The 15,733-nt window shown below is 40.3% G+C and overlaps 1 protein-coding gene across 1 annotated transcript in view; it reads right to left on the minus strand.

The window, feature by feature from the left end:
* The window catches only part of LOC126203485 (protease inhibitors-like), a 52,709-nt gene extending 39,194 nt beyond the window's left edge, over positions 1–13,515 (minus strand). The window contains exon 1 of the mRNA XM_049937808.1: positions 13,362–13,515. Coding sequence (XP_049793765.1) covers positions 13,362–13,431 — 70 coding nt within the window. The 5' untranslated portion in view covers positions 13,432–13,515. The remainder of the gene's footprint in view (positions 1–13,361) is intronic.
* Positions 13,516–15,733: the final 2,218 nt, after the last annotated feature.

The raw sequence follows: 15,733 nt of genomic DNA on the forward strand, positions 1-15,733 counted from the left end.
ATTAATGATGCAATCTCATATAATTATGTAACAGATGTAATTGTGTTAGAATTAAGGAACCCTGAGAGAGAGTCTCTACTAGCCAAAAATTGACTTTGTAGTACGAAATAATTATGTGATCTGAGAACGACACTGGAGCAGAATTCAATCAAAAACAAACCCGTTCCGTGTAACGTACGCTTTGTATGTATCAATGCTTCAATTGAAGCCTGTGTACTTGGTACACGTCCTTGAACATTAATTACGCGGTACGCGAATCAAGTTACGCGGAAACTGCACTGTAGTCCTGTAGGACAGACCATTAAAAATAATACTAGTACTAAATGAAGTATTTATTGAGCAATATGCCCAAGTCAAGCTGACATGCACATGGTAAAATCTGTTTGCTAGATGGGTGATAACCTGGCAAGCTACACTGAAAAAGGAAAAGAAAGCTATGTACCAAAAATCACACACCTTTAAATAATCACAAAAAAAGCCATATATGCCTAGTAATAGTATTAAAAGTGTGTAATGAGAAGGTAACACAATGGACTCAATGTAGATGAGAGTGATTATGCTAAGAACAGTTGTTATGCATTAAAAATAAACTGTGTGCATAAACAATCTAGGAAAGGACGGAATATTGTGTGTAGTAGGGACAGAAAATGACTGTTGTATCTGCACCAATATATACGTCGGTATAAGTTAAGTGTTGAGTGACTAACTGTCATAGTGCAGTGCTCAACGAACAATACACTGTGAGTGAAAACGGTAGTTAGTGATCCGTTCGGAGTCGATACAAACAAACATCGCTCAACGGAAACATTTAGTGTGTGTGTGAACCGAAACATTTTCGCGTGTTGAGAGACGCTCTGGCAGCGAATCGACCGTGAAAACAAATGAAAGTGTGTAGTACAATGTGTGTGTGACGAACCCTAAATATCAGTGTCACAAGAGACCCGTTATCACGCCAAAACAGACTGTGCATACCAGCGAAGCGACGGCGTAATGAACAATAAACGCTTTTAACCAAAGTGCATTTTCTTCCACAGCTAATAATTTGTATCCTTAAAGACAGTACACCGTTGTGGAATATTTGTTTCATGCGTTACGACGGGGAGCCATGCGGAGAAGCAGAGACGGGTGCCGTGCCGCCAGCCAGCCGGTCGCGAGAAACCACTACCACACGCCGACATTGGTGAATGGTTCGGCGCGGTTCGCGGCTGCTCGGGCGCCACCTCAGCACGCCGTCGCTGTTACTGCGAGTAGGTCGTCGACCTCAGCGGACGTTAGCACGCCGCGTTCCAGACGACGCTACGCAAAAATTGCTTCCCGCCGCCCGCTCCGTACGACATTGTTGACATTCAACCGAACATTACCAACTACGTTGTTAATGTACTAATATGAAAATGATTTATTGGACACGAAATTACGTGACAAACATTTTTTTTCTTTCTTTCTTTAATTTACTGTGTATAAACTCAAACCATTTACTTGTTCGATGATATATGTGATATATTTTCGTCATATTAGTGAACCAAACGGACACCAATGCCATACCATGGTAGAACATTTGTCGTGAGTAAGTGTAGAGACAATCCATTACATTACTATAAAACTGTTTAATGATTGACTTTCATTGTGACACAAAACACAAATGTGAAAGAGTGTAGAAGGTACATTTTTAACAAGGAGATTAAAAGTTTAACATTTTGACATAAATAACCTTTGTTATCTGTGAACATTGGATAAAGTCCAACCTTTTTTTGATGAACAATCAAATCGTGTGTTAAGACAAACCAGGCGAGATGACCACGGCTCCGGCGCAGTTTTCCCAGGTTTTCTGACCGCACGTAGCCCAAATGGGGGAGCCAGAAAACTGCAATGACCCTGGGACTAGGTTTACGGTCACCTCGCAAAGTGTGCAAAAACTATAAAGAGTGTAATTAAAACTATAATGTAAAAGAGCAAAGAAGTGAACAGTGAATATTCCAAACAAGGTGATAGACAATGACAAAACGGACATTAGTGGCAGCATATTGCCGAACATTCTTAACGTTAGTCAATTGCTGCCAGGGGGCATTGTAACGTCTATTAGCAAAAGACATATTGTGTAGTAAAGAGAAAATATTGTGTATCATGTTTTGTTATTGTATGGAATTATGTATTTTTTTATTATTTATTTTAGATAATATCTGTGTCGGCGAGTACTGAAACCGCACAGACGATAAATATCATACAAAGATAAGAATATACCACTAGTATAAATAATGCAGAACGAACATTAATTTCTCTGTCTTCTTCTTGGAGTTGTACGAGTAAGATAGCCTGTGACGTTACCGTAAATGCTAACGTAGTCTTCTTTTGTCATGGTCAACAGATGTACGCCATTACGTACTCATTGTAAAAGGTGTGTATTAGTTGACATATTTGAATGTTTTGAATAGAGTTATTTAATGAAACCTTGCATTATTATTTGTAGTAGTTTGCTTGGAATATTGTCCCATCCTTTTGAGACATTTTGAGTTATTTAAATATTATCGGTGGTGCAGAGCTGCGCTACGAACAAACGAGCCGCTGCCGCGGCGTATTCAAGCTGCATTAAAAGAAATCGATCATACCACAAAGAAGCGGGAAGGTAATAGTGAAATAAAATCATCCTTTTCAGCTTCCGGACTTGCAGAGCAGAGCAGCAGATTTTATGATGTGTTTTGCAGGTTGAGGCGGGCTGCTAATAATATATTGCTAACAGTACAAAAAGAATAATTTACCTACGTAACATAATAGGGATTTTGCTGTGCTTAGTTCTTGTCTGGCAAACCTTATAGTAAAAACGTATTTTTCTCCGACAATAGTCTCATGTTCTTGTGCTAGTCGTGGTAATTATTGGTGTTTTGCTCTTAACAAAAATCCACTGCAAAATTTTGATGTTGAACAATCTTCGTGAACTGTAACATCAGTATTCATAACAAAGTAATTTTCATTTTCAATAAAGATAAAGTGGGGAAGATATGTTGACTTTTATCGTGAGTTACAGTAACGAAAAATGTTCCTTTAATAAAAAGCCAGATACAGAACAATAAGAACCCAATATATTCTGTTTTGTTGAAAATTAATGATTATAAAGAAATTCAAGGCACAGCATTACTAAAATGTATTTCGCGGCTCTTTTCGTATATGCGTTATTACGCAAATAATAATCACAATAATAAAACAAAACCAAATAATAGAAAAATTTTTACGAAAAGCGAAACTGTCGCGAAAGCGTGGAGGCCATGGAATTGGTCCGCCTCTACCAATCCATCGGTCACTGAATCTGTTGTTGAGAAGCGTACGAACACTTCGACTGAAATGTGCAGGAGCTCCATCGTGCATGAACCACATGTTGTGTCGTACTTGTAAAGGCACATGTTCTAGCAGCAAAGGTAGAGTATCCCGTATGAAATCATGATAACGTGCTCCACTGAGCGTAGGTGGAAGAACATGGGGCCCAATCAAGACATCACCAACAATGCCTGCCCAAAAGTTCACAGAAAATCTGTGTCGATGACTTGATTGCACAATTGCGTGCGGATTCTCGTCAGCCCACACATGTCGATTGTGAAAATTTATAATTTGATCACGTTGGAACGAAGCCTCATCCGTAAAGAGAACATTTGCAATGAAATGAGGATTGACACATTGTTGGATGAACCATTCGCAGAAGTGTACCCGTGGAGGCCAATCAGCTGCTGATAGTGTCTGCACACGCTGTACGTGGTACGGAAACAACTGGTTCTCCCGTGGCACTCTCCATACAGTGACGTGGTCAACGTTACCTTGTATAGCAGCAACTTCTCTGACGCTGACATTAGGGTTATCGTCAACTGCACGAAGAATTGCCTCGTCCATTGCACGTGTCCTCGTCGTTCTAGGTCTTCCCCAGTCGCGAGTCATAGGCTGGAATGTTCCGTGCTCCCTAAGACGCCGATCAATTGCTTCGAACGTCTTCCCGTCGGGACACCTTCCTTCTTGAAATCTGTCTCTATACAAACGTACCGCGCCACGGCTATTGCCCCGCGTTAATCCATACATCAAATGGGCATCTGCCAACTCCGCATTTGTAAACATTGCACTGACCCCAAAACCACGTTCGTGATGAACACTAACCTGTTGATGCTACGTACTGATGTGCTTGATGCTAGTACTGTAGAGCAATGAGTCGCATGTCAACACAAGCACCGAAGTCAACAATACCTTCCTTCAATTGGGCCAACTGGTGGTGAATCGAGGAAGTACAGTACATACTGACAAAACTAAAATGGGCTCTAACATGGAAATTAAGCGTTTCCGGACACATGTCCACATAACATCTTTTCTTTATTTGTGTGTGAGGAATGTTTCCAGAAAGTTTGGCCGTACCTTTTTGTAACACCCTGTATATCCTCGGACTAGTAAATCAACTTAGATTATTTAATAAAAACAATTCTTCCGGTTCACACGGTATACCAGTTAGGTTCCCTTCAGAGTATGCTGGTGCGATAGGTCCACTCTTAACTTTCATATACAACCGATCGCTCGATGAGAGATCGAGAGATCCGTACCCACAGACTGGAAACTTACACAGGTCTACCAACATTCAAGAAAGGCAATGGGAGTAATTCACTAAATTGCAGGCCCAATTCATTAACCTCGATATGCAGCAGGATTCCGGAACATATATCCAGTTTCAAAATTACAAATTACTTCGAAGAGAACGGTCTGGTGAGACACAGTCAACACGGATTTAGAAAACATCGTTCTTATGAAACACAGCTAGTTCTTTACTCACGTGAAGTGTTGAGTGCTATTGACAATGGATCGCAAATTGATTGCGTATTCCTGAGGTTGAAAATACCGCTTAAGTTGTACAGTTCTTTTATTATCACACGACCGGTTTCGGGCTCTTATGCGCTCATCTTCAGGTGTCGTAATTTGGTGCTGTCTCCGAACGTCGCAGTGGACATGTAATAGGCGCGGTGTGGTACCTACGAGCGCAGAACTGGGAGGGCTTATTAGAACCCGAAACCGGTCGTATGACAATAAAAGAACTTTACAACTGAAGCGGTATTTTCAACCTCTGGTATAATGCTCAGATGCGGATGTTCCACCAACAGGATTGTTTGTGATTGCGTATTTCTAGATTTGCAGAAAACTTTTGACACTGCATGTCAAATGCCGTACGTAATCAAATAACCTGCTTATGGAATATCGTCTCAATTATGTGACTGGATTCGTGATTTCCTGTCAGAGAGGTCACAGTTCGCAGTAATTGACGGGAAGTCATCAAGTAAAACAGAAGCGATTTCTGGCGTTCCGCAGATAGTATTATACGACCTATGCTGTTCTTATATATATATAAATCATTTAGGAGACGATTTGAGCAGCCGATTTAGGTTGTTTACGGATGATGTTCTCGTTTATCGTATAGTAAACTCATCAGAACATTAAAACAAATTGCAAAACGATTTACAAACGATATCTGTATGGCATGAAAACTGGAAATTGACCCTAAATAATGAAAAGTGTGAGGTCATCCACTTGAGTGGTAATAGGAATCTGTTACACGATAAATTAATCAAATCTAAAGGACGCAAATTCATGTAAATATCTAGGAATTACAATTTCGAAGAACTGAAACTGGAAAGAACACAAAGAAAACGTTGTGGGGAAGGAGAACCAAAGACTCCGATTTATTGGCAGAACACTTAGTAGAGGCAACAGATCCACTAAAGAGACTGCCTAGACTATGCTCGTCCATACTGTTTTGTAGTATTACTGCGCGGTGTGGGATCCTTACCACACAGAATTAACGGAATACATCGAGGGAGTTCAAAGAAGAGCACCACGTCTTGTATTATCGAGAAATAGAGGAGGACGTGTCAATGACATAACACAGGATTTGGGGCCGACGTCATTAAAACAAAGGCTTTTCTTGTTCCAGCGTCATCTTCTCGCGAAATTCCCGTCACCAACTTTCTCCTCGATATGCGAAAATATTTTGTTGACGCCGACCTACGTAGAGAGAAACGATCGTTATCATAAAATATTGGTAATTAGAGCTCACACGAATAGGTGTTAGTTTTTTTTCGCTCGCTGTTCGAGAGTGGAATAATAGAGAATTATTGTGAGGGTGGTTCGATGAACCTTCTGCCAAACACTTAAGTGTGATTCGCTGAGTACCCATGTAGATGCATATGTAGATATTAGGGAGTGTTTTCCAACAGGATAATGCTCACCCACAAACCGCTGTTGTAACCCAACTCACTGTATAGGGTGTCGACATGTTGCCTTGGCCTGTTCGATCACCAGATCTGTCTCCAACCGAGCACATATGGGACATCATCGGATGACAACTCCAGCGTCATTCATAACCAGCATTAACCGCCCATGTATTGACCGATCAAGTGCAACAAGCGTGGAACTCCATCCCACAAACTGACATCCGGCACCTCTACAACACAATGACCACACGTTTGCGTGCTAGCATTCAACATTCTGGAGGTTACACCGATTATTCACGTAGCAGCATTTCACATTTGCAATGGCTCATATCGCGCTTACATTGAACTGTGATCTTGCAATGTTAGTCACATATGTTACCAAGCCGATGTATTCTCGGAATTTCAATACTCTACACTAATTGTTTAGTGGTGTTTTGATTTTTTTGCGTCGTTGTAACTACACTTGCCAGTCGGGGTTTCTAGTACGACATATACCCGACGCATGTATACGTTCAATGGCGGTCCATGTTCTATATTTTAAGTACGTTGTGAATTTTGGAGGGGGAAGCAAATCCTTAAACGTGAGCGGCCTTTCTGGTCATTCTGAGTCGAGCAGTCGCTCTGTACGCAGCAGTCTCGAGGTAACGTGCTTGCTGAGCTGACAGTGTAGCTTCAGAAATGAATTTCACGCCTCAAACGGCCGCGCGATAAATTTAGTATTGGTTCATACTTAGAAATAATCCGTGTCAAGTGGGAATATGCGTCTGAGAGTTGGCTGAACCTTAACAGTTCACGGGTGCTAAACGGTGTGCATCATCGAACCGTTATTTATTCTGCATTTTGGAACCAAGACTGGATAGAGGGCGAGAATCTATTAATGATTTTACGTATTTCACATGCTGATGTCCATTGTGGATTTTATATACGAAGGTTATTCAGAAAGTAAGGAACGATAGGTCGCGAAAATAGAAACCACAGTGAAAATCAAAACTGTTTTATTTGCAACAGTTAGCTACAACTTCCAGCTACTTATCTCCATAGTCGCCGATCCGACTTAGACGTTTGTCGTAGCATTGTACCAACTTTCCAATACCCTCGTTATAGAAGGCAGCCACCAGCTCTTTCCGCCAATTTTCTACGCTGGCCTACAGCTCGTTGTCTGTGCCAAAATGTTGTCTTCTTAGCCAGCGGTTCATGTGGGCAGAGATGAAACTCAGAGGGAGACAATTACGGGCTGTATTGTGCGTAATCAAACATTTCCAGTAGAAAACGATGGAAGTATGCGGCTGAGAATTGTCTTGAAGAAGAAAGCGCACGACACTTACGTAATGTTGACTGCATAGCATCAGGCGAGATTTCTGACCAGGCCACCGTACTTGGCGGGAGACATTATTGTTCTAGGTATCTTTAACTGCTCCCTGTGTGCTCAGAACTAAAAAGAACCGGGTAATGCGATCGACGTGCATACTAGAGACAATGCCCAACACACCTGTGCAAAACTTTATCGGATTTTCACTGTGGTTTCCATTTCGCGACCAGTCGTTCCTTACTTTCCGAATAACCCTCGTATTTATGAGCTGAAGAATATTTTGTGTATAGTTTTCTTGGTATGGGACTCTATTTCCCATTGACGAGTAACTTACGAATAGTATTTGGGGTATCCACTATCATTCTAATTACATTTCACCTGAGGTGATCTTCAGTTGATTGTTATTATTTTTATTGCACCTTTACATGAAATATTGTAGGATCACCATTCTTAACCGTTTATACGTTTGATTGACTGAATAAATCAGTTCATTCATCTGAGGCCCTTTGGAGTCTTTTTCATGAGTTACTGAGGACAATATAACATTTTCCCATTTTTATTACTATTATGGTTTTATTTGAACTTGCTTTTTTCTAAATTTTGCACCATATGCATGTTGTTGTGGTCTTCAGTCAGAGACTGGTGTAATGCAGCCCGCTATGCTACTCTATCCTGTGCAAGATTCTTCATCTCTGAACAACTATTGCATCCTACATCCTTCTGTGTCTGCTTACTGCATTTATCTCTTGGTCTTCCTCTACGATTTTTAACCTCTACGCTTCCCTCCAATACTAAATTGGTGATCCCTTAATAACTCAGAATGCGTCCTACCAACCGATCCCTTCTTCTAGTCAAGTTGTGCCACAAATTCCTCTTCTCCCCAATTCTATTCAGTACCTTCTCATTAGTTACGTGATCTACCCATCTAACCTTCCGCATTCTTCTGTAGCACTACATTTCGAAAGCTACTATTCTCTCCTTGTCTAAACTATTTATCGTCCATTTTTCACTTACATACATGGCTACACTCCATACAAATACTTTTAGAAAGGACTCCCTGACAAATGTATACTCGATGTTAACAAATTTCTGTTCTTCAGAAATGCTTTCCTTGCCGTAGCCAGTCTCTATTTGATATCCTCTCTACTTCGCCCAACATCAGTTATTTTGTAGCCCAAATAGCAAAACTCATCTTATACTTTAAGTGTCTCGTTTCCTACTCTAATTCCCTCAGCATCATCTCACATAATTCGACTACATTCCATTATTCTCGTTTTGCTTTCGTGGATGTTCACCTTTCCTCCTTTCAAGGCATTGTCTATTCTGTTCAGCTGCTCTCCCTAGTCCTTTGCCATCTTTAACAGAATTACAATGTCACCGGTAAAACTCTTAAGTTTTTATTTCTTCTCCTTGAACTTTGAGACCTATTGCAAATTTGTCTTCCCTTTCCTTTACTGCTCGTTCAGTGTACAGATTTCATAACATTAGTAATAGCGTACAGCACTCTCTCACTTCCTTCACAACCACTGCTTCCATTTCATATCCCTCGAGTTTTATAACTGTCGTCCGGTTTCTGTACAAGTTGTAGATAGCCTTTCGCCCCAGCCTTTTTACTCCTGCTACCCACAGAATTTCGAAAACAGTGTATTCCAGTCAACATTGTAAAAGCTTTCTCTAAGTCTACTATAAATTTAGGTTTGTCTTTCCTTAACCTATCTTGTAAGATAACTCTTAGGGTCAGTGTAACATCACGCGTTTCTACTTAGTAACAAATATTCTATTGAAATAAAAAGCTTTTTAATGAAGAAAATATTTTGAATACTGTATTTAATCATCTATCTGTTACGTTATTACTATACAACACACCAATAATCAGTAACCTAAATCAAATTAAGCGAGAGTATGTTCAAATATCAGTTCAAAGTTAAATACCTTTTGAAATAGAAGTTGTTTGAAACTAAGATAAATGTCCATTTTTAAGACACATAAATTGTTTGTGACATTAAAGCAACTCATTTCATTTGCAAGTATCACGTGTTTTACGGCAATACACCTTCTTTATCAAGGTACGAGGTGTAACACAGTCGACGAATTTCTAGTATGGTTTAACTGTCCACATGTTATATAAATAATTTTAAGAAATGTATCATCTTACACGCCATAAAGTTGCGTACCTGAAGAATTAACAACATATTCAAAATACCTAAATAGATTATAGAGTACTTAAATGTGTAGGACGTGAACTTTCTACAAATGCTACACAAAACCAGTCTTCATGTATAATAACAATAAAAATCTTATAAAAAGGCGGAAACTGATTATAGCGGTCTCTAGTGGACATTCCTTCACTTGATTCGACAGTCAGTCGCTAAACTGAAGTAGCGAGCAAAAAATCATCATATGTACCTAGGGTACAGTATCCTCTAGGTACAAATCTTTTGCGACTAATAAGCAACCGATTTGGGGAACCAATGACTTTACAACGTCGTGCAGGGGTAAACAAGACATGTAACATCACATGGAGGACTGTCAGAGAGGATCCTGTATTCCCGTGCTACAGCAAATGACCGTTTCAGATAACAACAAGAGAATCACAGCGGTAACTAATAGGAGAAGAAACTCTCAGGCATTGGTACGATAGGTACATGTACTCTGCAGCCACGAGCTCAACTCCCGTTCGCCACCAGCAATGAAGAGTGAACCTTTGACAGTGGCAACTTTCGTTACACAAGCGTCGACCAAAGAACCTGAGGCAGAAGCTAGCATGTAATTCGTCAAAGACTCTGCACGAAAGCCACGGTAGCTTCGTATCACTTAAAATCTGGAAAGTAGGAAGCACAATGTTCTTGTCGAGTGTCAACAGTTACTGAAGAGACTTGGATCAGACAGGGGTCTTGTGAAATGGCGAAAGTGTTGTCACAAGAGCCAGTTTTGGGTCGGCTGCTTTTCTTGATATATACCAGTGAACACAACAGTTGTCTAAAAGAACTTTATCTTTCCACATGACATGATGTGTCACTGTGAAAGCTTGGAACCATATATATATATATATATATATATATATATATATATATATATATATATATATGATACAGCTAATAGTGTAATAAATAATACCTTTCAATCAGTTACATATGTTTGGGGTAGCCGAAGGTAATGCTAGTGGACGCACTCAGTATTTATGGCTGGAGACGACTTTCATGGCCGAAGACCCCCAGTGAGTGGCGCTGTATTACGTATATCGCCACAACAATGAAAACAGCTGAGAGCCGAGAAAAACACTCCACGGTAGCCGCCAAACTTTCTACAGCGACAACACTCGAAGGAGAAATGTTTCAAAAGACAGTTCCACTCGTGGTTTTGCCTGTACGAAAGGAGGTCGGCAGGTCGTGAGTCAGTGGTGAAACCCAAGGAAAGATTGGAGACGTTTGGTGTGTTACAGACAATCTTACATTATGCTTGATAATGAAAGTAAGACTTGAAAAAACTAAAGACACATTCATAGAATTTGTCAATCTAGGAAGACGTCCGACAATGTAAAATGTTGCAAGACGTTCTACATTCTCAGGAAACTAGGTGTAAACTATAAGGAAAGACCGTTAATTTATAAACATGCATTGGGAGGACGACGGTTCAAATCCACGTCCGGCCATCCTGATTCTGATTTTCCGTGATTTCCTTAAATCGCTCCAGCCAAATGCCGGGAAGGTTCTTTTGAAAGGACACGGTCGACACCCATCACCATCCTTCCTTAATCCGATGGGCCCAATGTCCTTGCTGTCTGGTCCCCTCCCGCACATCCACCAGCCAACCGACGGACCGGAAATTTACAATATGTACAAGAACTAAAAGTGGACAATGAATGGACACCCGAGAACGAAGTACTCGCATTAAAATGGGTCTAAGACAGAGAAGTTGGTCTTCGCCTCTACTATTCGGTCTGTACATCTAAGATGTAATCATAAAAAAATGAAAGAATAAAGTGGGGGAACTGTAATTGAAAATGAATATCAATGATAGGATTCGCTGAGGACATTGTTACCCTGAGTGAAAGTGAGTAAGTATTGCAGGACCAATTAAACTGTTGTTGTTGTGGTATTCAGTCCTCAGACTGGTTTGATGCAGCTCTCCATGCTACTCTATCCTGTGCAAGCTTCTTCATCTCCCAGTACCTACTGCATCCTACATCCTTCTGAATCTGCTTAGTGTATTCATCTCTTGCTCTCCCTCTACGACTTTTACCCTCCACGCTGCCGTCCAATATTAAACTGGTGAGCCCTCGATGTCTCAGAACATGTCCTACCAATCGATACCTTCTTCTAGTCAAGCTGTGCCACAAACTTCTCTTCTCCCCAATCCTATTCAACACCTTCTCATTATTTATGTGATGTACCCATCTAATCTTCAGCATTCTTCTGTAGCACCACATTTCGAAACCTTCTATTCTCTTATAGTCCAAACTATTTATCATCCATGTTTCACTTCCATACATGGCTACACTCCATACAAATACTTTCAGAAACGACTTCCTGACACTTAAATCTATACTCGATGTCAACAAATTTCTCTTCTTCAGAAACGCTTTCCTTCCCATTGCCAGTCTACATTTTATATCCTCTCTACTTCGACCATCATCAGTTATTTCGATCCCCAAATAGCAAAACGCATTTTCTACTTTAAGTGCCTCATTTCCTAATTTAATACCCTCAGCATCACCCCACTTAATTCGACTACATTCCATTATCCTCGTCTTGCTTTTGTTGATGTTCATCTTATATCCTCCTTTCAAGACTCTATCCATTCCGTTCAACTGCTCTTCCAAGTCCTTTGCTGTCTCTGACAGAATTACAATGTCATCGGCGAACCTCAAAGCTTTTACTTCTTCTCCATGAATTTTAATACCTACTCCGAATTTTTCTTTTGTTTCCTTCACTGCTTGCTCAATATACAGATTGAATAACATCGGGGAGAGGCTACAACCCTGCCTCACTCCCTTCTCAAGGTTTCTATACAAATTATAAATAGCCTTTCGCTCCCTGTATTTTACCCCTGCCACCTTCAGAATTTGAAAGAGAGTATTCCAGTCAACAATGTCAAAAGCTTAAATGGTATGATTAGTTTAATGAGCACATGCTATGGGTTAACAGTAAGCTGAAGGAAGATGAAAGTAATGAGTAGTAGAAATGAACTTAACAATAAACTTAACATTAAAATTAGGGAACACGAACTAGACTAAGTGAAGGAATTCCGTTACCGTGGGAGCAAATAACACGTGATGGAGGACATAAAATGCAAAGTAGTACAAGGAGAGACGGCATTTCTGGTTAAGAGAAGTCTACTAGTATGAAATATAGATCTAAATTTGACAAAGAAATTTCTGAGAATGTACGTTAGGAATACAAAACATTATATGGATGTGAACAACGGAGGATGAGAAAACCAGAAAATAAGAGAATCGATGAGTTTGCTGTTTGATGCTACAGAGAAATGTCAAAAACGCGATAGAATGACAAGGAATGAATCGGTGAGGAGAGAAATATTTGGAAAATTTTGACAAGAAGAAGGGATAGGTTGATAGGGTCATGTGTTCAGACATCAGGGAATAACCTACAAGCTAGTAGAGAATGTGGCAGAGGGTTAAAACTGTAGAGTCTGGAATAAGTCTAACAAATAATGGAGAATATTGGGTGTAAGTGTTACTCTGAGATGAAGAGAAGTTTGTGGCGGGCTGCACTAAAGCAGTATGAAGCCTGTTGAAATAAAAATGGAAAACGAGGAACTGGATCGCTGACTGACAGAAAGTTGGCTGCCTGCCAGAAACACTGTACCTTTCTCATTTTGCGCAGTCGTCCCCACGGCCAGTAAAACCAGGGCGAGTGCAACGACGATGAACCTCATGGCTGCCTTGGTGACTGAAAGTGAACCACACGGCTGGCTGTGGCTCTTCACCTTATCTGGTGGAGCTGCACTCCGTCCGACTTTTCTGACCTCGGAGGTCGAGGTTACCAAGAGACTCGATAATTCATCTGACGCCAAGGAGTGATTCACTGTATAAAACAAAACTGCGACGTAGTTTGTCATTGAAAGTGTTACTGGCATTCGATGTACGGAAAGATCTATTACAGTCACTCTGTAAACTGAAGGGCGGGCGGCGCTTTTGAGGTTCTTAACCTGTTTAGTGCCTCGTAAACCTTGAAGATTATCTTGTTCACCTTACATCTTCCAATAATTATAACGCTCTTTGAACGATAGTTAAATGAATCTATAGGTCAGAGTTAAGTTTCCCACTGCATTCATTTTTATTTCCAGTAAATACATTTACGAAGGGGAGGTTCCATAATTATATTGAATTATACGTCTCTTGTAATACAAGCTAGGCACCCAAAACGAAATCTAGCACGTTCGTAGTTAAACATGTGGTTGTGACCTTTCCTTAACTGATCGACCCTCGAGTTTGTACATTGTTTTTAGTCAGTGCAACATAGTAGCTGCGCTCTTTGAATGCTAGCTGCCAACTCACTGTCGTAGAGACTTGAGTACTGAGTTTCGGACAACGACTGACTGACTCTGTACAAACCTTTGTAACGACAAGTGTAGGACGGAAATCACAAAATGTTTAAGTACAAAACTATTACGTTTTAGATATTCACATAAAAGACAAAAAAAGTAAATATGCACGAAAACATTAGGTGATGAGGTAAATTTATTTATTCATAAGCTGTGTGCTCTTAAATTGGCACAAATAAAGAATTTATGTTGCGGAGATTTTGGCGTGCGCTTGGCTCTACAAAATACCGACAAGGATTTTCCGGAAAATTAAACTTCCTAATTTGAAGTTATCGCCTAGTAACATTTTGTTTTAGCAGCTGTATACAAACCTGGAAACCAGAAAAATAGGGGCTACACAATTAGGTCACTGGATTATGGAAACTATTACATTTTAAGATTTTGATCTTAAAGAATACGAGAATTTTGATGAAGAAGAACTTCTGAAATACCAAGTTTTAGAAAAAATAAAATGTTTGTGGGAAAGAGGAAAATGAGATCTTTGAAATAAAGTTTGGCAGTCCTAAATGAAACAATTATTACCAAGGTGGAGTTTTGATATCCTGGTAGTTTACATGACTTTTAAATCGTGAATATTTCTTTAAAGGAATGTCTCTTCAAAACTAACTATACTGTTATGACAAATAGTCTAAGCGATATATTGAATAATAAAGTTCTGGAAAATTCTGCTTGATTAAGTAGTTAGCAATGGTATCCAATGATGAAAACTTCCTGGAAGATTAAAACTGTGCCAGACTCTAACTCGGTACTGGCTGAAGTAGAGCAAGGAGGAGGTGGTGTTAGTCGTGCTTGGGTAGCTCAGATGGTAGTGAACTTGCCGGCGAAAGGCAAAAGTCCCGAGTTCGAGTCTCAGTCTCGCATACAGTTTTAATATGCCAGGAAGTTTCATATCAGCGCACTCTCCGTTGCAGAGTGAAAATCTCGTTCTGGTATCCAATGATGGTACGTGCTTTATGTGTAGCATGGAGAATACAAAGCAAAAAAAAAAAAAAGAATTTTTCAGACCTGTATTACAGCAAGTGCAGCTCTTCACCCTTGTTATGGGGGAACTGGAGTTTCTCAAAAGAGCGCCACTACTTCTGTAGAGGAATACCAAACATCAGTCTCCCATCTAGCACTTCAGTGCAGGATGCATTCTTTTATGTAGATGCTGTATGTACGGTTCCCTTATGTTAATTATGTTCGATATTAACATCCGTATTCCACACAGTCTTAACGTGTTTCGTGAGAAATAAACACATTATAAGCATGGTTGCACACTGTGCACTATTTAAAATCTCCTTGATCCGTCGTATGAGGTTCATTCAAATGAAACCTGGTCAGTGCGTCTGCCTTTTGCCTTACACGCCAGGTGACATCATGTACCTGCGGGTGTGGTGGCGCCATCTATTGGTAGAGAGACTGACGCTTGCGCACCGTTTGATCTCGCAGAACGCCAGTGTGCTTTCACGCCGACGAAGGTGGTCACACAAGTTATCGTCAATTGCCGAACATGCAGGCGAGTAAGCAGGAACAACGAGGAGTGATTCGATTTTTGGCGGCGCAGGGAGTTTGAGGCCATGAAATGTATCGTCGGATGAAGGCTGTGTATGGTAAGTGCAGTCTGAATCTTTGAGTGGCGCGAGTCACTAGA

The sequence above is a fragment of the Schistocerca nitens genome, chromosome 9 (assembly GCF_023898315.1).
Source record: "Schistocerca nitens isolate TAMUIC-IGC-003100 chromosome 9, iqSchNite1.1, whole genome shotgun sequence".
Lineage (NCBI taxonomy): Eukaryota > Metazoa > Arthropoda > Insecta > Orthoptera > Acrididae > Schistocerca > Schistocerca nitens.